Source organism: Lates calcarifer, linkage group LG10 (assembly GCF_001640805.2).
Source record: "Lates calcarifer isolate ASB-BC8 linkage group LG10, TLL_Latcal_v3, whole genome shotgun sequence".
NCBI classification, from domain to species: domain Eukaryota; kingdom Metazoa; phylum Chordata; class Actinopteri; family Centropomidae; genus Lates; species Lates calcarifer.
Window position 1 is genome coordinate 5,323,894 of NC_066842.1, and position 23,764 is coordinate 5,347,657.

Genomic DNA, 23,764 nt, shown 5'->3' on the forward strand with positions numbered 1-23,764 from the left:
CCACCTTCGCTTCGATCCAGTGCTCTAACACACCACAGCTTCTCCGTGTTTGGCAAATCCTGAGAGTTTCTGGGAGTGTGCTCGGAGCTGGCGGTGAGCCTGTAACGCAGCGCAGTGTGACTGACAGAAAATGTAACTCAGCGTGCGAGGTGGTGTGGGAAAATCCCACGACTGAGTGTGTTGAAGTGTTAATCCCTTGAGAGAGCTGGACTCCTACATGCACATGTGTGTGTGCTGCAGTGCGAGATGATTAATTTGGGATTTGAGTGGGAGGGGTGTGTGTCTGTCGTGTGAGCTCATACAGTAGTGTGTGTTTGTGTACAGTATGCAGTGAGGGTGTGTATGTTTGTGCATGCAAGGGACAAAGGTTTCACTATGTCACACATGTGTAGAGACTGTATGAAGGCTGTAGGAACATATATAAATAGACAGTAGATATATCTACTTTTGAAAATAGTTGATGATTAATTTAAGTCATTTTTTTTAACATGCCAAACAATTTTCTGGTTTCAGCTTCACAGATGTGAGGATTTGCTGACTGTGATCTATGAGAGTAAATTTAATATCCTTGGGTTTGGACTGTTGGTTGGGCAATAGAATATCAGTAAAGAAAACAAAGAGCAAATGCAACTGAGTCATATGTAAAGAGTGGGAGTTAATCCTCCGAAAAATTCAAGGCATACTGGTTTGTTTTAGTACAGATTATTCAGTCTTAATATGGATTAGGAAGAAGACTGAACACTGGTCTTCCTCAGGGTCAAACTGTCTGTCTCTGCAAAGCTGACACTTTAGATACACAAGCAATGTCTACAACTTTATGTTGCACTTAGTGAAGAGGCCTTACAGTATGTGGTGTGTGTAGATTTTGGTATTTGTGTGTACATGCTTGTGCTTTGTTTACTGGGGTTTCGCAGGGGAAAGGAACACTGGTTACAACCTCAGGCGTTCCTCTCTCTCATCTTCCTTTCCTCCACCACTCTCTTAAAGTCACTTCATTAGCTCAGTTCAACAGGCCTCGGTGAACTCGTTGCTTTTTATTTCCCCGTCAGTAGCGTAGTCTTGTAGTGTGATAGTGCTTAGAAAATATACAGTGGGGAATTTAGGTTCTAATGCAACATCTTTGTTAGGGTTAAACATTCAATGCAAATCCAAAATGTACCACACACTTTCAGAGACATTCAAATGAACAAAAGCCTGAACACAAAAGCTCTTTTTTCCTTTCTGTTTATCTTTGTTTTCTAATATTTCAGGTTTGAGTTCTAATACTGTCTACTACTACTACTCCCCCTTTTCCCTGTCTGACTTTTCCCAACCTCTCCAAATCTTATCATGACCCTCTTCACATTATATTTCACTAAAAATATTGCCTTACTTGGGTATTGAGGAAAAAATGCTGAGATATCATACAAGGAATGATGAAGCACTTTTGCAGAGACGTGATACATTAACAAGGGACACAGCGTCAAATTTGCTGCAGTCTTGTGAGACACGGTGGAACAAAGAGTGTCATCAATCACAGACACGTTGTGTTGTGTCTGAAAGGTCAAAAATGATCAGAGAGAAAGATTGCCACTTCAGTCAGAACAGCAGAGTCCTTCTCTATCTTCAGTTGTGGGCTGAAACCTCATTTTTACAACAAGGACCTCACATCACACTCTCACTACTGAATCACATCCCTCTGCCATATCTGCTGCTCAATATGATTCATGTCTCCTTTCAGCAGCACCGAGGTGATCTTCATCCCCTCACCGACAGGACTGAAGATAAAAAAAAAAGTTATCCTCTCTGGGATTTCACACACAGACAGCCAGATGATGATACACTCTTTCCATCTAACTGAGAACATGCATGGCCTCCAGTTATACTTTATGTAACTGTTCTTAGCTTATCATTTCTCACCCTTCAGTCTGCAGGCAGCTCAGATGAACAAGTGTGTTTGAGTCGGCGAAGCCAACAACGTGTCTGGCCAACGAAAACACAAAGCTGATGTTTCAGTTAAATCTAAAAATAAAGGAGCTGGATGGGAATCAGTAAGTGGGCTAAGAATGAGCTGATAAGGGTATAATAAATGTAATGATAGCATGATCATAGCAGGTGTGGTTCCAGTATTTTGACAGAACTAATGGTTGATGACAAACAGCAGAACCTTGCAACCTTCTGGTTAAAATAAGCTTCTGCTTTGTTACAGTTCAAACGCAGTGTTACTTGTTGACAGGATGGAGATCAAAGTTAGGGAAGAACATGTGGCAGTTGCATTAAGTTTCTGGATGCCAAAAGGTAAGACAAGCAGGACTGTGGATGGCTAAACGCTGGTTTCAATCCCAGACAAGTTGAGAAAAGCCTGTGCAATTATGTGTATTATAGTAACTCTCACTTCCCCTCAGCAAGCTGCCCTTGAGCAAGACATCTGTCACATCACTTTCTTCAGTGACCGCCTCTGTAACCATCAAAGTTTGGCTGCATTCAGATCAATTTGAGGCCTGTGTGATAAAACGCAGCTCTCTCATTCAGTTGAATGGAGGCAGTACAGTGATGCAGTGGTGTGGCCAATGCAGGGAGCTTGAACGCTTGAACCAGGCTCAACATTTGCTGCAAACGCAACATGACATCATCCAGCAAGGCCTGAAAGCCGTCTTTCTGCTGTTTACTTCATGATCGTCACAATGGAAGATAACATATTTGCTGCTCCAGAGATTTTGGCACCTGAAAAAGCCTTAAAATGCACAGATCAGCCCAGACGGACCTCCTGGATCATATTTCAACAAGCAACACACTCACACCAACACAGGCCCAGTGCATAGTTTTAATGCACAGACCACATCTGTATCTGTATCCAATGTTGAGCTTATTGAGGGTATCAGCAGTTTCTTCATCAATGTCATAATAAAAGTCATTCCTTTTTTATTAATTAGTCATTTAGTCACAGTGGACTCAATATTTAGCAGCACAGTAATCCCTGGTATCAGAATCAGTGTCAAGAGACACAAAGTTGGATCTGTGCATCCACCTGTCACAGTGTTGCTGTGGATAAAACATTATCTTAAAAGACTTAAAAGAACACAAGAGCTGCCAGCTTCTAGTTGACCATCTTTCCATATTCAGATCAAACCTGTCTAGAGACAAGCTCACTCCCTCTTCAGTAACACAGCTTTTAAATTTATGAGATAAAAATGGTAGATTTATGGCTGCAGTAGATTGGCCAACAAATCCAGTTTCCAGTTTGGCCATTTCCATGTCCACACTGTCCAAAAATACAATAAATAACTCCAGCTTTAACTGAGAGTCATCTTACTATTCATAACTCAGTGAACACCAGCTTAAAAGTCCAACATGGCAGGACTTGTGGAATTATCTGCCCATCTCTGTGCTCATGGATGGGGTACTGTGTTACCAAAAGTGCCAGGGGAAGAAAGAGAGGGGAAGTTGAATTAGTGCTCTGTACGAACAGTGGATTTGGCAAACTAATTCAATAAAGGAGCACAGCATTTCCTCCCATCTTATCTGTGCTTGTCGGAGGGAAGGAAACATCGGAAGGAGGTGAAGCCACCTGAAGCAAGACACTGTGGTCTTCCTGTGAGGCTGCACTGTTTCCTCTTTGTCTCTCGAATTTACAACTGGAGCTATTCTCTGAAAACTTCTTATATCTTAACCTCTAAAGTTTTTATAATATCAAACCACTTTACCTTTCTCTATTTCTTTCTCTCCTGTGCCTCCTTTAGGTGCCTTCACTTCTACCTCTCTCTCCTCCTTCAAGCCTCGTTGTCTTTATCATTTCTCTTCTCTACCTTATGTCTCTGTGCCTCCTTTTCTGACCTAACCTCAGGACGATGCTTTTCTCCGCAGTAGTAGCAGCTCCGTCTATTTTTACATCAGGCGGCAGCCGCCGATGCCACAAAAATGCACGGCGCCGATGTGAACATTACAACAGGCCGCTGGAGCACTCACCACATGTAACCCCCCAAAACAAACACACACACACACACATATATGATACGCTCATACAAACAAACACACTCAGAATCATACGAGCAAAAAAAAAAAAAAAAAAAACCTGGATCCTCACAACAAACTCACAGAGTAAATCCACATTTAACAATAAAACAGCAGCTATGCCACAGGATCATTAACTAACAATCATGTCATGATGGTGCAGTGATAGCAGCAATGCATCTATGTTTATCTCAACACAGGTAAACAAGCATGAACATGATGGAGGATGTCGAAGAGCATGTTCCATGACAAAATCCTGCACCTTCCTGCATAATAGAGTTATAGCTATAAATTATATCTGACTGGTTAATCTGCCAATTATTTTCAATTAAAAAAAGATGCCCACGAAAACATCATTAGATGTCTTGTTTTCACTCTTAAGATATTCAGTTTACAGTGATGTTTAGGTGAGGAAAAGCTATGAATAAAATGTTTGGCATTAGTGTCTAAACAATTAATTTATGATTTAAATTTTCTCTGATTCATTCTGTGTTGATCAACCTACCTACTAACACTCATCACTGGTGAACACACGTGATTACACCTATAGTCATTGAACAGTGACTCATTCCTTTAATAATTGTGCATTAAGAGCAACAAACAAACATAATGAGAATGTTTACATGTGAACCAACGCAGTTTAGTCATTTCTCAGCACTGAGACTGAGACTGAGCAGATATCTAGCACTAAGTAAGATGGAAACAAACCTTAAGAAGACTAGACAGCCTCACACACATAATGGCATCTGATTTAGTCTTTCTTTAGTCTGGACTGTTCATAAGGAGCACATACAGAACGACTGAATACAGAGGACAAAACACTGAATGTCACAGACTATCATTAGTGCCACCTACAAGTCTAACCTGTGACTGTACCAAAACGTGCACGTCTCACTCAGCGTGTGATGTCCTGTGCCTCTGACGTGACACTGCTCTGTCATCTTCCTTGACCTCCGCTCTGTGAGCGCCGCGATTGTTAGGATGAAGCAGGGGTTGTTTAGTGTTTACTGGGCAGAGGAAGCAATAAACTGCTGCAGACCTGGCCTGTTAAAACACCTTAAAAGGATCTCTGCGGAAGTCAGGGCTCCAGAGGGCACTCAGACACACTTCTTCGTGCCTTTTGTTTACAAGGTGAACAAGCTGCTAAGGAGGCGACTGGATATGGCAGAAGAATTTCTTTGCGCCCGGAGGAAGCATTTCTTGCAGCACGGCTTTACGTCGGAGGACTGCAGAGATGGCCTTCAAGAGGAGTAAAATCTGTCGGCATTACCAGCCTCATCTCAGTTTCACTAAAACCCTGAAACTGGGGCACTTGGGAGCCCGCATGCTTGAAAATGACTCTCTCACTCTCCATTATTTAAGCGAGGATTTCATCCTCCTCCTCTCATCCTCCCCCACCCCCCCTTCTTCACTCTCTTCCTTCGCTCTTCTCTTTCTCTGTTATCCTCCCCCTTTCTTTTTTATCCCCCCTCCGTGTGCCAGTGCCCAGGGTTGCTGTGGTGGGCTGGGAGAAGATAAAGGCAAGGAGGCAGGGTGCCGCAACAGAGCGCTTTCATCTTCTCTCTGCAGGGCTGTTGCATCAGGGAGAAGACACAGCAAGTGGCTGCAGTGATACAGCAGAATGGGGACACTGGTACTGTACACCACAGATGTATTTTATACAGTTTTATCCATCACTCCCAGCAGTTATAACATCTTGTTTAGCGCTGTATTTGAGTTTTGATTGAATTTTAACCAAAGCTTCAGTCCGGTGTTTTGGACTGAACTTTCTCAGACTACTTCATCCAAACTCTGCAGCTTATTATTGCTAAAAGATAGATGTAGCTAGACTTAATCACCACAAATCTACAGCTTACAAGACTTCTCTTGTGATGCAGCAGGAATGCAAAGAAACACCTTCTGCATCCGGCTGCACCATTAACAACCTACCACAGTTTATGTCAGTGGTAGCATCAGTCAACTACGCTGCTATGGTCTATTAGATTAAATGAAATTTTAATGATTCCCACGGGGGAAATCAGGTCATTGCACCAGCAGAGAACAGAGTATAGATCACAAGAGAACAAACACGAGAGCGAATACAGCAAATAATTATGACAAAAAACATCTGGAAACAACAACATTATTCCCCTTTCCCAGGTTTCTAAACGCCTCTTCTCAAAGAAACACAAGAGACTCCACAGTCTGGTTAAGATTTATCTTTGTGATTAATGCAATAAGATATGAATTTTTACTCTGCAGCATCTTATTCTGTGACCTTCAAGTTAATGAAATGATTATTCAATTGAACTATATCTCATGTTGCTACAGGATATAATACATTAGCTTTCCTTGCATCCTCCACAGGAAGAGAAAGAAAGCTGGAATTGATTAATGTAAAGAAAAGTACTATAGGGAGGTTAGCAAGTGAAAGCACAGAGACATGAAAGGAAAGAAGAGGATGGTAAATAACACATTTTTGCAGGAGAAAGGAGCAGGAGAAGAATGTGCTTTGCTTTGTCAGGTGGGTTCAGCACGGCTTTGAATGTACACGGCATCAAATACAGTAACGACACACTGCAACAAACACACACACACACACACACAAATCGATGCACGTGTGGACTTCATGATGACAAAAAGCATGGGAACGTGTTCAAACTTCCACCAGCCACTCCCCGCCTTTTCACACACTCAGCGGGACAACTCTCAATGGCACATCTGCACCATTCAGCCCATCATTCATTCATTCATTTATCCGCAACAGCCTGCTTTGCTTTCAGTGTGACGGTACTTCACTGGGTTATTTTCAGGGTGGGTTTGGGTGGGTGTGTGTGGTGGGTTCTGCTTTGTTCGACTGTATTCCCACACAGACCTGTTGAAACCTGATGGATGAGGCTTCGTGTTCAGGTGCTTCATCTGTAAAGTTGTGTTTTGTGAAAGTGCACAAAGATACAAAGATAGTGATTAGGACTTCTATTGTCTGAAACTGCAGTGATCCAGAGATGCTCTCAACCACACACACACACACAAACAAAGCAGACCAGTGAGGGTTGGACACAGACCACTGATACTGACTCCATGCCAATCTGATAACATGACTATTACTCAACTTGTACAACAGCTGAACCAAATCCCACTAAAATTGAGAGTGCAGTATGACTAAAAGCACAGCTACTATTTAAACAACCTGCAGTCACTTGATGCTAATCTAAGGACTTTGACATGTAGAATATGTACAGCATTAATGTTTGCTGTCTTGGTTCCTCACAAGGAAACATGAAGCTCAGCTCTATACTTACTTAGCCCTGGGGGGAAACTAGACTCAGAGCATACAGGTGGGTGTTGGGGGTGTAGGTGGGGCTTCCAAAATGCTGACAGCAGCAGCACCAGCGGCAGCATAGCTTTCATGCAGCAAAAGACTGAGCAGATCAGTGACGGCTTAAATACAGAGCCATGATTAGAACGGTGCATTAGATTAGTTGCAGTGAAAGGAGTTTGTCATGTGAGCGCAGCAGCTAACAAGCTAAGCTAAGAATCTCATGACACATGAAACATTATACATGCTAAACATCAGCACGTTAGTGTTGTCATTGTCAGAAAAACCTGCACAAATAAAACCAAAGCTTTTCAGCACAGATATTTTTTTATTTATTTTTTTTATTTTATAACAAAGATGCCCCAACCCTTTAACAAACACACCGTGCTTCATCAATTTAAAATCAGCAATATGTGCCACAACAGAAAAAGACTTCAGGCGTGAGTCAGTAATAGTACGCAACAAACCACCTGACAAAAAAGTGTTTCATTGTCAGCTGGCTGACTACATGTTGAAACGGCTTTGCCTTACACTTTTTTAGTAAGTGACACAGATTTATCTCTTAAGAAGGAATGGCAGGATTGAAAAAAAAGCAGGAGGGTTTGTGGAGAGATTCAGAGTTGTAATTACTGTAGCTGTGAAGAGAATATAAATCGAGCAGGATTTTAGCTGCACAGTTCAACACAACAGGGGGTCTCACCACAGAGACAGAGCAACCATAAGAAAGAACATCCTTGGTAATGGACTTCACTACGGCCCGACTGACTTTAAGCCAAAACAGTTTCCTACCTAATGCAGCAGGAGGCTTTATCGTGTTTAGCATGCAGCCAGATTCTGCTCGACGGCCTGAGGCCACACAGGCACCTCAGGTCATGGTAGGGTGGTACTTCCTCCATTATAGATAGGAAAAAACCTTGTATCTTCAAAACGAGAACTCTGCTCCAGGAATATAGTCTCAGTTTTAGCTTGAGTATTTTCAAGTTAATGCAAAAAGGTCTGAGAGAGCAAGAAACAGGAAAACTACACTGTGCACCATACATCGATTCAGGACATGCAGTGGACGCTCTGTGCTCCTAAATTACTGGCAAATAGAGACATGCAAATATATAATGTTATTATTACAAGGTGAAATGACATCTGTAAAGACCTATGCAATGTGTGTGTTGGTAACAAGACTTCATCAAACAAGATTTTATTTTATAATGAGACTTGCTACTGAATCTGATATTTCAACCAAAAAACATTTTCAGTTTGGTTTCAATTTGATCGTTTCTTATCAAAACACTCCTGATTCATGTGTCCTCTATCTTTAATCACAGCTGAGACAGTAGCTGTCAGATGTTAGCACTGATAAGTTACCCGCACCACATACATCACCACAGCTCCGCTTTTCCACGATAAAAGAAATGGAAATAATCCAAACTGTAACAAGGTCATTAATTAAAGTCATAACAATGATGTTTCTGTGTATTTTTATTTGTTATCAGCGCTTGCACTGATTCCACAAATATGAATTTATAAAGCCCTAAATAGCATCAACCCCAAATGACTAGAGCATACTGATCAAGACAATGACATATTGAGTTTTATGTATCTGAGCTGTTTATCCTGATATTTAGGGCAGCAGTTTGAAATACTATTTTATATATATATATATATACTATACTATAATATATGGTTTATTCTTTGGTTTTCTCAAAAACCTATTGAATTCTAACAGGAGAGACTCAAAGTACAAACTGTGATTCATAACTGATTTGTGCACAGCTTCTTTGCCTGTCTTTTACAAAGTGCTTTGTAATTGTGTAATTTGAAAAATACTATGTCCAGTAAAAGCATGAATTTAAACTCCCACAAGTGATGCACACCAGTTTTGGAAAAATGTTATTTTATATCATAAGTGAAAATCTCTGCTTTCTGATGTTTGGTCATATGTGCATCAGCTGCAGTCAAGCACAAAGGCTACCAATTAGTCTGAGGCAAACCTTCTCCAGCAAACTCACAAACAAAAGCCGAATTTGTTTTCTTTACAAAGTTAAAATAACTCTTCAAAGGGTGGATCACAACCGCAGAATACAGAGAGAAAAGGTAATGAGTAACATGCTGGTTGGTGTGTATTAGAGACCACACGAGGAAAGCAGAACACAGAAGACAGATGTAAGTTTAAACTTTCTAGGAACAAAATTGAAATTGGAAACAAAAACAGATAAAAATTCACATCTTAAATTAAAACAGATGACCTTTTTTTTTTTGATAGGTGATGCCTAATTAGATTAAATTCCACTCATGACACTGCAGTTAACAGGTTCAAATGGGCGAGATCATTAATGCAGATCCAGTTTGCTAAATTGCTCCCATCAGCCCAGATGGCCTCGTGTCCGACTAAGACTCCTAATGTTTGTAATCTCATCTGGGTCTGATTGCTGTGACACCACGTAAGCAGGCTCAGATTGAATCAGGCCCATTTGGACTATCAATTTCCTGTTGCAAGCCTTTCACTAAAGCTGGTGGGTGGAGTCGTGTCAAGTCCTGAAGAAAGAGGGAGTAACGATGAGAAGATGTGAAACATGGATTCCTCTTCCACATTTCCACTTTTCATTCAAGGTCACCATAGAAAAGAAGAAGACATATTTTACTACATTAAAGATGTTAATACCCATTTATGCCAGAAAGTAGTTGCCTGACACGCTTTTATTCTAAAATAAGGCAAACAGCCAAGTCAATTTCCTTTTAATGCTTTGATATATTGCTACTTAAGAACGAAACTTTATACTTCCTGGAGTTCGGTTTATATTTAACTCAATTAAAACTGCTACTGATCACGAAGGCACCGCATAACTACCACTGCATCATTTCATCATGAAAGAAGTCAGCTCCACATCTTTATATTGAATTTTTAAAAGCAGCTATCGTATGAAAACTGAAAAGACACACATGCCAGATATAATGATCTGGACAAGAGTCAGAGTGTGTGCGAGCGAATGTCAAATATCTGATCAATGTTAGGTCCTGAAATTTGACAATTTGCTGATCTTTCATTTAAAAATTAGATTTAAACTGAAGATCTTTGGGTTTTGGACTGTTGGTCAGACAAAACAACAAATCTGATGGTGTCACCTTGGGCTTGTGGGAAAAAGAAATGGACATTTTTCACAGTTTGTTTGATGTTTTATAGGAAAGATTCATCAACTGATATAAAAATTAATTAAATTCTCTCTGAAAAAACAATTTTATGAAGAAACCAGCTCCGCTGTCTCACAAATTATAACAATCAGTTAACACTTGAACAGGAGAAAATCACCTGTGTGTTGGGTTTTGTGAAAATACGGCACTTGATGACATTTTATACATGAGAGAGCCGTTAAAACATCGCTCAAAGACACAGTGAAAATATTGGACATAAAATAAGTAATAGACACAGATTAACACGTTAAGGCTGAGCAAACAGCAGAAATTAATTTTCCGAGCTGAGGAAAGTGGGAGCAGAAAACTTGGCCGCTATGAGTACACTGTGTACAGCTGTCTGCAGGGATGAATGCACACTGTACTGAGCTTCCTGAGAGAGGAAAGCGGGAATGCTCCGGAGAAAGAGAGAGAGATGGGGATAATCCAGCGAACAGATGTTTGGGAGCGCACTGAAGAGCACTCGCTGCCCAGAGGATACGGATTATAGGGATGGAAGTGCTAACAGGAACATAGAAGGGCCTGAGGTAGGTTACATGATTAGCCAACACACACCCACGATAGCTAGCCAACGCTGGACCCTCTGAGGTAAAGGCAGCGGCTATTGTTAAGCCACATGTAATGAAAGGAAGACTCATTCTGTTGCTGCTGGAGAAAAGCTGGGATTTAAACTAACTCTGGAAATGCAATGCACAAAAGAAGTCTGCAGAGGAAGTAGCATGAGAAGACAAAAGTAGGACATTTTACCAAAAAGTAGGGCTGCACTCGACGTGCTACCTGCGCTTGGTTATTACTAAATCAAGAGGGATTTGCTCTTTCAGCCATGTTAAAAACTCCAGCATCTGCAAAAGATGAATGGAGGCTAATGTGACCATTCACCAAGAGAGAGGTACTCCCTCACGCACAGTGTAAAGAGCTGTGCAGTAAAACCAGCCTGTCCTCTGCAGAGACCGGTCCAGATAGTAGAGAGCTTTTGGATGTCTCATTGTGATTTAAAGACCAAGGACACACTCAGTCGTGGGTGAACGTCTCCTGTTCCCCCTGCTGCTGGAGAGCTGACTGCGAACACGTTCTGACAGGCACACACACACACACACACACACACGCAGCAATGGAAACAGAGCAGAGCAGTGTTGCCCTCATTCAAGTGGTAATAAAAGCAGCTCCCCTACAATACACTCGTGCCTTGAGCGAAGGTGCTGTAATGCGTGCTTCCTTTGCCAAACTGCCAGCCTCGTCACAGGCATTACAGTTTTCATTTGGCCTGTCAGGTTCACTGGGTTCACCCACAGCAGCCCTGGTACCGTTACTGTACAGTAAGTGTGTCCATATGCCCAGGCTACATGGGATTTAAAGCTTTAAAGTGAGTAGCTGTCTCCAATCCCAGGCTCTGTTGTGCTGGATATTGGGCAGCCTCTCAAGCCCTTACACACACACACACACACTTAACAATACACAGGCCTTTGAACACACATTTTTAAAACCAGAGGTCCGAGGCACTACCTGGAGCCATCTATCAGCCACAGGAGACAGGTCGTGTCCCTGAGGGCCTGGTTAAGAGCAGGGGGGACATCTGGATGGGAACCATCTGGTGAAGGTGGAGTGGGGGGGTGGTGGTAGGGGTGGGGGTCTGCTCAGCTACTTCTGCAGCAGGCAGGCAGGCGGGTCTGCCGGCCACACCACCAGAACAAAGGCGGGCTGTAATCTGGCCCCCGCGGCCCCGCAGGAGCCCTCAGTCTGGCTGCCCCCAGACACAGCACCACACAGCTGGGGTCAGTCTGAAAGCCTCATTCGGCCTTCAGGAGGATTTGAGGCATGAATACATGATCCAGAGTTCGCCGATAAGCACGTCTAAGGTAAGGAAAGGCTGCATTTACAGTGTACATGGAAATAACTCATAATGCAAAAGAGAGCTATGCCCAACACTGAATCCTAGGATGGAAGAAGATGTGAAATATACACTCACTTATTCATATTTTCACCCCATTGATTAATTCAAGCTTATTCCAGCATTTACTGAGTGTAAGCCAGGAAAACACTGAGGACCAGTTGCTGCTGGTTAGACAGTCTTGTACCTGAAACAACTGCAGCCAACGTATCCATCAACAGCTGCGTGACCTTTCAAAACATCCTCGAACGAGACGAGACCCTAAATCATTTACTGAATGTGTATATATCCAAAATTCAGAGGCTGTTTCCTGCGCGGAGCTTGAGCTTTCTGGAAAAACCTGCCCTTTTTCCAAATTTATGGGTCTGTGTGGAAGTCTGGCCAACTTACATGAGAGACAGGGATGAGGTAAACATGCCTTTTCTTCCTGACTCATCTTCCCTTGACAATTTAGCAGTCTTTCTCCATTTATGATGATCCAACATGATGTAAAATGTCTCGTATGTTATATTATTTTATCTCTCTTATATGACCAGCACATAAAGCCTGAGGGGGTTCAGAACCACAAAGACCTGAAGAGAAACAGCTGATGAAGTTAAAATCCAACCAACTGTTGTGCATATTCTACAGTAATGTATCTCATTTCTTTAATCAGATTGCCTGTTAGGTGCTGAATCATTTGTAAATCAGCACATGAATCAGCTGATGTGATGCAAACCTGATATTATGACGATGAGGGGCCTATTATCAGCTAGTTGTAACAACAACAACACACTCTATTTAACAATCTCCCTGTCACTCACAACTGTCTGCAAACATTCTGCATGACTAAGAAATACATGGCATTGAAATCCTGTAAGAGAAGCACTGAGTAAATTCAGTCATTCAGTCAGTCAAAGCTGAAAACGTACAGCACGATTAAAGACAAACACTGACTGTAAGTCTGATACTGAATAATTAAACACAGTGAAATAATAGCCAAATTTCACCTTCTGTACATATTTAGTTGGCTGAAACTTAATAGGCTGCAGTGCTGAGGCCAAAAAAGGAGCATCCGAGATCACCTGACTGCAAAACAACGACCAGACGACCAGACACAACGGCCACAGGAGCCAAGGCCTTCCCATCAGCGTGCCAGCTGTCTTCCCGTCAGCGCTATCCTGCTGTACAGTCATATCTCTGCTGTCACCTGGCTCTGAACGCAGCTCAAATTACACACGACTGCATTTACTGGCCATCTGCAGTGCATTATTAAAGGCTTTTTCATGACTAGAAATGATTCCTGCAGGGCCATCAGAGCACATAGAGAATTGTTGGATGATACCACTGGCGTGATGTAATGCTGATGGTCGCTATTTTGCTTTGTGGCTGCTCTATTTCTAAGAAGAGTCACACAGTGGGGTCCAGTGGCTACAAATGCAGCACTGTAGCCAAAAGGTCACAAGATTGATCCCTGCAGCCAGCAGACATGCCCATCAAGAGCTGACGGCTGTCAGTCAAGACAATAAAAGCTCTATATGCTCAGTGACAGTGAGTCAGATAACTATTCACATTGTTAAATGGAAAAAGAGACTGTGGTGTTGTTCATGTAAAGAAACACACACACACACACACACACACATACAGTGTTGTGTCCTTGAAAGAAGAGCAATGTCAATCACAACGAGTTGCTGTCTCCTCTGCTGCAGTTTACCTCCAGTAGAGGTGAAAAGAGTCAGGTCGCTGTTTGAGCTGGCAAGTTCTGTGCATGTAAATGTGGTATCTGAAAGAGTGTATGCATGAGGGTAAAAACAAAAAAAGAAATACAAGCAGGGCTAGGTATGATAATAACAGAATATTAATGAGTAAAGCTGAGACCTTTGGTTGATTAATGGAGGAGCTCACTGACAGAAAAATCATCAGCAACTGCAATAATCCTTTAAAGTAATTATCAAGCAAAAAATACCAAACATAACCTTTCTTTAGCTTCTCAGTTGCTGCTCTTCCTTGTCTTAAGTCGAACAAGATCTCAGTTTGGGCTTTAGGAAATGTTTTAGGAAACATTTTTCACATTTTGTGGATTAAACTACTTGCAGCCCTAATAATATCAACATTTTTCCTACTGATATGTATCACAATATCAATATATCATGGTTAAATTACACACTAAATACTAAGTTTAATATAATGAACAGAAAAAATGTAAAACATAATTTTGTTAGATTTTAATTACAATCTGATTGGAGTCATTAGTTTGGATTACAGGATTTAGCAAGACAAACATGTTCCTGAAATATTACCCAGCCCTAAATGTGAACATCTTTTCAGACTTTTTTTCAGTGAACTTTTCAAAAACTGGATTTTTCCTCCCTGCTCTCGCAGACTATGCTGACAAAAATAGTCTGTAAATCTAATCAGAAATAAAGTGAAGCAGCTGAGCATGTTGGTGCAGTATACACAGCAGTGAAAGTGCAGACTGCATACAAATTTAAGCAGAGAAAATAAAAAACAAAGTATAAACAGCAAAACAATTATCTAAAGACTTTGGACAGAGAGGATTTCCAGCAGTGGGAATGAACTTAAAACCAAAACTAATAGCATAAATTCAGGGTTTATTTGCCAATATAGATATCAAATGTTGTGTTATTTAATCCTTTAATGCTGAAATATTGCCAAAAAAAAAAAAGTCAGATCAAGAGCGGATGGAAGTGAAATCAAAAGCAAGTGAACTGCCGCTCTGGCATCTGTACTTATGCAGGAGAAGGAGTCCTCCACACTGGTTCAACGAATGACTAAAATAGCCTCCGCCTGCGATGCTGTTGACCTTGCACTCAACAGTAACACGATGTGAAGCACAGGGCCGATGGCCACGCCGCTCAGCTGGATCCAACACAGAGGGACGGACAGGAGAGAGGAGAGAGGTCCAGAGGTGAAGGAGTGGAAGGAAAAGAGGAGCTTGGCATCGCTTTTTAGCCTCTGCATCCAACAGACTCTTTTCCACTTTTCCACACTATTTTTGCCTTCACACTCACTAAAAGCTTATTTTCTTCCATTTCCCCTGAGCAGAAAGAAGCTTTTACTGTTTGGATCCTGGTCTGAATGCCTCAGCAGTACACCCTGTACTATTTAACTCACATTTGATTTTTATCAATCAACTGTGGTGGGCACCAGACTTAAAATAATTGATTTTAAATATTTATAGAGAACAAGGTTTTAAAAAAAGAATATTTCACCCGCCTGCAGGTTCCACTCCCTCCCTCCATTCATCCAGTTGGCAGTAAGCTTCTTAAGTGAATCCAAAAAGAATGACTTATCTAAGTCTACAGGCTCTTATACAAATGTTCTCAAATCAAGGCCCAACCACAGCATCTCCTGCCAGTGAGATGTAGTTCATCCTGAGAAATGTTTTCATTTTTATTCCAGAGTTTTTTCTGATACTGGTACAGAGTTAAAGATAAAATCTGGACATCTCAAAAACTTTTTTTTTGTCACCCCAGCCCCTTTCACATTGTTACTTCATACATTGTCATAAAAATATGAATTATAGTTGCTTTAAACATAATGTCTTGTTTCTACAGAATATGTTGTATGTGAGTATGGAGGCACTGGAGATAAGTAAATAGGCCAAAATCACAAATTTGGGGTTTATAATCTGACAAAAAGGACTTGACAGTTACTGTACACATTGGGGAACCAGCAAATTGGCCAGAATTTTAATTCTTGTTCAAGACAGGCATGCATTTGTAATCTATCTAATAAGCCTTGCTGCTCATATTTTCAGCCTGAGTTTGCCTGAGGGCAAACATTCAAATGTCTACAAAGCCTCAGTGCTGCAGCAGCAGCAGCATCTGACCGGAGCGAATGGTTCTGTAATTGGCATTACAACTTGTGGAAACCAAAGAATTCGACTGGTTCAGCTCTGCAGCCTTGTGCCTTGGCTGGCAGTAAACTTTTTACCCCAGAGAGAGCTGGTTCTCATAGAAAAACGTCAAGAACCGGGGCATTAGCAGCAGCCCTGCGATATCTCTGCACCCAGCTGTTGTTCATAGGATGCAAATGGTGCATTAATGTAGACGTCATGTTCAGCTGTTGGGGAGAGTTGGAAAAACTATAGCACACAGGAAAATAGTTGTTACATGTTGTTCATAGAGTGTGAATTGTTGGATGGTGGATACAGTGTAATGGAGCCAATTCTAGTTCCTGATTCTTATTAAAGAAAATCTAATTACTTTTATTTCCTGCAAAACTGCATATTTCTGGTGATTATTCCATGCTATAAATACACATTTTCTGAATATTATACATTACATTTAAGATCACTGAAGCATTTTCTGACATCAAACTGCACTGTTGGTTATTCTGATTATGTCAGATTAACGTCCTGACTGTCTGAAATCTGGGTACAAAGTTAGTTTTACATTAAATCTTGAATGATATGCTTTACTAAGTAGTATCTATTTTCTCATCTAACTCACTTTCTAACTAACACATTTCTCAAAGTTTCTAACTATTCCTTAAAGACAGCTAGGAAACATGACAAACGAGCCAGAAACAAAATATATTGTGTGTTACAGTACATCTCCCTTTGCTTGTTTATCTCTGTAACATTTAAACTGTGCACCTGGTTTGTCACACCTTGGTCAGACAGGTGATTGATGGGGAAGTGATTACATGGGACACAGTCATGCTCCCTCACACCACACACAAGCCCGACGAACAGTATCTAGTTCCTCAGAGAGTAATGTTCCTCTATCTGTGCTATTATCAAGAACAAGCCTTTGCAGTTTTCTCAGCCGCTGTTGCCTCTGGCATCTGAGCTCTGACAGGTATTCAGTAATCACTGTCAAATCATCGCCTGCAGAGAAGTGCAACTGTGGCCATGTGACAGCCAGGTTTGACCACAGCTATGTGGTAAAGCTACCAGTCATTTTCAATACATATAATGCTTCCCTTGTTTGTTATCTTGCAAAGGCCAGAGACCATGTATTCTTCATGTAAAAAAAAGTGGAAACTTGAAAGCAGCTGCAGTCACAGGTTTCTTCCCCGGAAGCAGCGAGGAGGTCTAAAAGGTTATTCATGATTTCCAGATGATGAACCGTATATCCAACTGTCTGTGCACCAGCTTCATTTTACTGTACAGACCTCCACCTGGGACCCACATGGTGTCAACATGCACAGCTGTGTGTTGACATGACATTCCCATACGTCCTGACAGGAAGCTGTGAGCTGCAGACCCAAATGTCAGCCAGAAAACAACAAACTGTTCGGGGGTTCACAAAGTCCTATTTATCAGGCTGGAGAGAACATGTTGCCCTTGAACAGACCTTCTGAAAACATGACATTCCCAATGAAATTCCATAATCCATCATTGATTTATAATCCAGGGGGGATTAGACGACATTCCATTAGGTTTTTTTTCCTATCAATGCAGAGATTGGACACTACAGAAAACCCCCATTTCTGGGTCACACAATATGTATAAGAGTCATATGTGGTAAATCCGGAGCTAAATATAGGTTCCCCTGCATGTGGAGGCATTCCAGTTTCAGAAGGACATTTCTATAATCCATTTCATGCTTCCTCTCATGAGCTGACATTCCACTGCCAGAGAAATAACCTGCCGACTTCTCCTCAGATTTCATCAGGCTTTTGTCACTTCCTTTCTACAATCGGCAGTGTGATTCACAACATATGAATCATATCCAGCTTGCTTTGAGCTTGCTGCTATAGCACATTCAGCTACGCCATATTATCTTAAATTTTTCACTAAACACATCACAGGACAGCTATAGTAGAATAATCAATCCTGAGGAGTCCCCGTAGCTTTAGCACTACAACAAGTACTCTGCTTTGGCTTTAAGGGGTCAACTCAGCTTTTTTCAACTAAACGATCCCAAGAACTAAGCAAGCCTGATAACTACAATCGGGAACTAAATTGGGAACTTTAAAGTTCCCTTTGTGCATTCCTCTTTGTCTAATTGAGAGGCAGGAAATATCGACCAGGAACTAAATTTAGATGCAAGTTCCCCTGGATCAAACTGCAAGTGAGGTTACAGATTTAATAAAAAGGTTTCTAGAAAAGTTCTTAGAGTGAAAAAGGCCTAGACAATCACCTGGAAGGCAGTTGAAGCAAAAACACAGAACAACAAATAAAGGTTCTTTCACCCAAAGAATGTCTTCCTATTACTTCAGCTGTTTTCTTCACCATGCACCATTCAAGCAAGTGTCTATCTGTATTCGTTTCAGAGATTTGCTTGTGGCATGAAAATCCAGAGCTAAACCACCACCAAAGCCAAATCATCTGTTCCTTGGCCGGAACAAAATTCCATGAAAATGTAATTTATGTGATTTTGAGATATCTTGGGCAGAACCATATCCCCTGTAACATCTGTACAATACTGCAGGTGTTAGTTTCTTACCTCTAACACAGGCCCAGCTCCCAGGATGATCTGCTCCACCCCGCTGGCGAACCCCTTCTGGCTGAGTGCAGTCAGGTGATGAATGAGAAAGTTGGTGCTCTGGGTCTTCCCTGACCCACTCTCACCAGAAATTACTATGCACTGGTTCTTTCTGCGCTGTAGCATGGCATGATAGGCCACATCTGCCACAGCATAAATGTGGGGCTCCAGCTTCCCCAGTGTGTGGTTGTCGTACAATTTGACATATTTAGGATTGTAGATCGGAAGGAACTGGAATGGGTTAATCACAATAAGAATACTCCCAATGTAAGTGTAGATCTTCTCCTGGCGGAAACGTGCACGGAGGCTTTCCAAAAGGGCGCGCTCCGTTAGCTCTGGGAGAGCACAAAGGTCAGACGGAGGGTCGCTCCCTGCAGGCTGAGGGAGGAAACCCCGTTCCACCATTCGTCTGCGCTCCTCAGTCACCCGCAGCCACATTTGCAGGCTGCCGCCATAATGAATAGATCCGTCCAGGTTCTTCTCCCGCAGGAGGAAGCGGTAGTCATCGCCGCTGCCCAGACCACTGCGATTCTCCAGGGCACTTCGCGGCCATAACATCATCCGCTGGACAGGGCAATCGCCAGGGTTTAGGATCCATTCCTCCCCGCCGAACTCCTTCACCTCAGCCAAAACGTAGCACTTGGTACGCTCCAGGCGCAACCGGTCGATGAGGCACTCGATGGCTTCAGCAGCTGTGGTGTTCTTGCGGGCGCTGACAGGGCAATAGATGGTGCCCTCAGCCAGGGCGCCTGGGTAGACGCGCAGAGTGAACTCCTGGTCCTCCAGGCGCCGCCGCATGCTGCCACTAGCGGTGGCCATGTTGGCGCTGCTGACGTAGCTGCAGCAGCCATCTTGTAAGCTCATGGTGGCGCAGCAGGTCCCATCAGCACAGCGCTCTCTGGGCCCGGAGGACTGACTCAGGACATTCCAACTGGAGGAGGACAGAAATGGAGAGAGAGGTGGGAAAAGAGATGGAAAATGGTTAAACATAGTGGCAAAACAACAGAACAACAAGGGTTCAAAGGAGAAATTAGCAGTTTCAGACATCACTTCATGTCCTCACAGCCTCTGGCATTTCCAGTACATTGAGTCACAACAGGGTCAGTACAGTCATGACGGTTTCATCTGTCCCATGACAGAGAAGGCCAATTCAATAGGCTTTCTGTTTCGGATCGTAAAGGGAACTACTATCACAATTGCCACAAAAGAGGAGCATGAGACTGAGTCAAAGAGAGAGACAAGAACTGATAGCTATTCAAAACAATGAGGAACAGTAGTGGCTTCATGAATTTAAAGGCTACTGGCCATAGCCTATCAAAGCCACATACCCTGTGTGTGTGTGTGCGTGTGTGTGTGTGTGTGTACTCATGTGATAATCCAAAGGCTCTGGCCGTGTGTGCCAAGATTAACAGCTGCCACCTTCCACACAAAAGTGGCTGTAATGAGAGTACAATGGTGTAATTCACCACTTGCCTGTTGATAGTGGACACAGCACTCCATTTGCCGTCTCTTTCTCATTTTATATGCACAGACTACAAAGCTTCAAATGTGACGTGGGGGGAAAAAAATGTATATACTGACAATTATGAGACAGAATCAAGGAGTGTTATCAGGAAACTGAGCATATTCTACTCTATTGCAACAGTCATAAATACAGAAAATGTAAAAGAGTGATAGTTTTTGTTTTCCTGGACACCAGTCTCCATGGAAATACAAAATACTGATACCAGATGATGACCAACAGAGTATTTTATACACAAATAAATCAATGTCGCTGTGTGATACAGTCAAGGAGAGGATGAGAAACTACAGAAGCTCACAATGTAAAAAACAGAAGCTAAAATGTAAATATATTTAAACCGATCCCTGCCAGTCGCCCTTTCACATTTTATGTTTCCTTTCAATGATCTTTCTTTTCTGAGTCAGTGCATCTCATCATGTCTTCCTGTTTTTTACTGGTTTCTTCTCTCTCATGCTGTTTCTGTCCCTCTCTCTGACTGTGCTCTGGATATTCATTGCCAACGCAAACATACCTTAACATTACATCTTTAAATTTCTGTATTTCCTTCTTCCTCTCCCCAGATCAAATCTCATTTCTCAGCTGTTTACATGGCTGTTTATTGGGAGCCATAATGCAACAGCAGAACATAGCATTAAGAATAAAAGGTCAGAAAGCAAACAGATACACAATTTCCATCATCACTCAAACTCAGTTGAAATTTATCTGAGTGAAAACTACTATTGCTCTTGAATCCTGACTCCCTTTTATTTTCTAGACAACATTTTACTTCAGGATCGCTCTCTCAGCTATGTGCATGTGCTAGATAGATAGAGAAAGAGGGAGAGAAAAGAAAGGATGAGCCAGCCAGTCGTCCTTTGAGCGCCCCAGACAGACCCTCCTCTCCCTCCCGCTGTCTGGAGTGATCCTGACCACCTACATCAGTCTGCAGTAGCAACACCACCACCAGACAGAGCCAAAGATAGAGAGAGAGGGGGAGAGAGAAAGAGAGAGAGAGGGAATAGACAGCTGGGTGTCTGTAAGAAACAAAGAAGTGAACTGTGCAGGATGAAAGACATGCAGAGGCAGAGAAGACAGAGCTGAGAAGCAGACTGAGATGAGAGAGAGCGAGAGAGAGAGAGTACACAAGATTCCAAACAACGTCCCCCGCGACTGAAGCAGTCACTCGTTGGGACACTAATGAGCTGTTCCAATGGGGAAAAGGTCAAAGTTTCACATCTATTATGCAGAAATGTAAATACAGCCAGTATTCATGGTCCATTTGTGCTGCCTGGTGGTTTCCTTTTGGGCGTTTGTTGCACTTGTACGAATAATGAAGAAAACAAATGAAAGAAAACCACTAAAGAATACATTACACCTACTTGTCACTCCCAAACTGCAGCATTATCAAAAGCCTATCAGTAGTGTGTGAAGTAATGTAAACAATGGACTGAGCCTAAGACGGCTAAATCTGAAAAGGACTTGTGCGCACAATTTTTGTTGAGACCTCCATCTACAGTAAAACCTTAACACCCCACTACATGGGGAGTGGAAATATTCTGCTTTGGAGTTGGGTGGCAGCCAGTGGCACAGGAAACGCTTGGAGGGAAGAATCAACTCCAACAGATATCAGTAAATTCTGGATGTAAATGTCAAGAAAGTGAAACTGAAGAGAGGCCATCTGCCTCAGCAGGACAAGGACACCTGAAAATCCACAAAAAAAGAATGAACTACCTGAATGAACTTGCTGTCTTAACAGGATGCCCAAACATTTGACAAAACGAAACCAACAATGAATTTAATCCAACTAACAACTACTATTTGTGTAGTGCTTCATTGTTGTCCAAAAATGAATCAGTGAGCCACGCTGTTGCCCTGGACAACATGTTCCTTCAGTACAATGAACAATACAGTGTGAAATAACTAGTGTACTTTCTCACGTGTGAGTACGGTTTGCTACAAACTACAGTGCTGAGCTGTTTTAGGAAATGATTTAGTCTTCTTGAAAAATGAAATCTGTGACCTGTTTTATAAAGAATGGTCTTGGATCAGAAAGTACTGAGACATGGACAAAAACCGTTGTGTCTATACCTGGGATTTGTCGACAATTACAAAAATATAGAATATCATTCTGACTTATCCTTTAACTCCACTGCTAGACAACCCTTAACCATGTGCCCACATTCCTCCCTCTGGCTTTTTCAGTTTGATATAAAAATCCAGCTGCTCTAGCCTTCATTCAGCTCTCCAGTTGGTTCGTCTTCATCAGTTCTCTGTAGCTGGCTGATCCCAGCTGTCAGTCCAACTCAGTGAGTCATTAAGCTGGAAAATGGTGAATTATGACTGTTGTTGACGTGTCTTTGTGCTGCTGCTCATTCGTTAGCCACTAGGGGTGAAAGGCAAGCTCCTGTCAAAATTAGAAGGACTGGCAGATACAGATACAGTAGCATGGGACCACTGGACCCAGCACACCTAAACCTAAATGATTCTAACAGCTACAAAAGTGGTTTATTTGTAATTAACAAAAGAAATTTTATGAGCATAAAAACATATAAGATATTACAATACAAGTCACTCTGAAACACAAATGATCTCTGGGAAATACCATTCAAAAACACCACAGATGTCGCCAAAATAAAAGGATATTGCGGATTACCAGTTTAAAGGATAGCATGGCAAGCCAAATCCCTACTTCGGGTAATGACGTTTTTTCCAAAAAACGGATATACATCAACTTTAATTCTTCCCTTGGCTGCATTGTTGCCTAGAAAGCTATAACCCCCGAGTTAGACTGACACCACCCTTACAAACTCTACAGGAGAGGAGCAGCAAATCACCGGACAGCAAATCTCCAGAGCAGTTTGGAGAGAATTAACCTCTTTGTCTGCTTTCAGTGGCCTGTCTGCTGAGAGTTTATGAACCAGCAAGCAGGACAGCAGGAGACATCAGGGGGAGCTGGAAGGTTACGTCGAACCCTCCAGGCAATCAGGAGCGGGGACTGATGGATAGTCCTTAGAGGTCAAAGTTCAGAGTGAGGAGAGCCAAGGTTACATACCAGTTAAGGCTCTGACAAATCACAGGAGGTGGAGCTACAAAGCTGGCCCAAAAGTTTTTGGGGAGAGATGAAAAAAAACTTTTCTGGCATTTCCTTGAACAGCTGCATGAAGTGAAGCCATTCAGGCAGGAACTGAACGGCTATGAGACATGTGGAGTACAATGGATGGATGTGACCTTAACACTGTATGTTCAGCACTGACTGCAAAAAACTGTAGCTGACAGAATGCTGATGATGATGGATGAAGCTGGAAAGTGATATAAGTCAGGCACAGTGAGGAAGGGAGGGGACGAGATGAGACGATGGAAAGAAAAAGTTGGGGAAAGAAGAGAAGTAAAGAGAGGTGGTGAAGTGGAGGAGGCTAAACATCTTTAACATCTTGTTTTGACACTGGTTGAGTTTAAAGCGCTGACAG

General features: G+C 42.2%; 1 protein-coding gene across 14 annotated transcripts in view; it reads right to left on the bottom strand.

Annotated features, from left to right (window-relative positions):
* Positions 1-23,764, bottom strand: part of LOC108883012 (unconventional myosin-IXAa) — a 130,744-nt gene that overhangs the window by 75,898 nt on the left and 31,082 nt on the right. For all 14 annotated transcript variants that reach the window (XM_051073176.1, XM_018675850.2, XM_018675851.2 and 11 more), the window contains exon 2: positions 18,758-19,727. In XM_051073176.1, the coding sequence (XP_050929133.1) occupies positions 18,758-19,660 (903 nt within the window). In that variant the 5' untranslated portion in view covers positions 19,661-19,727. The remainder of the gene's footprint in view (positions 1-18,757; positions 19,728-23,764) is intronic.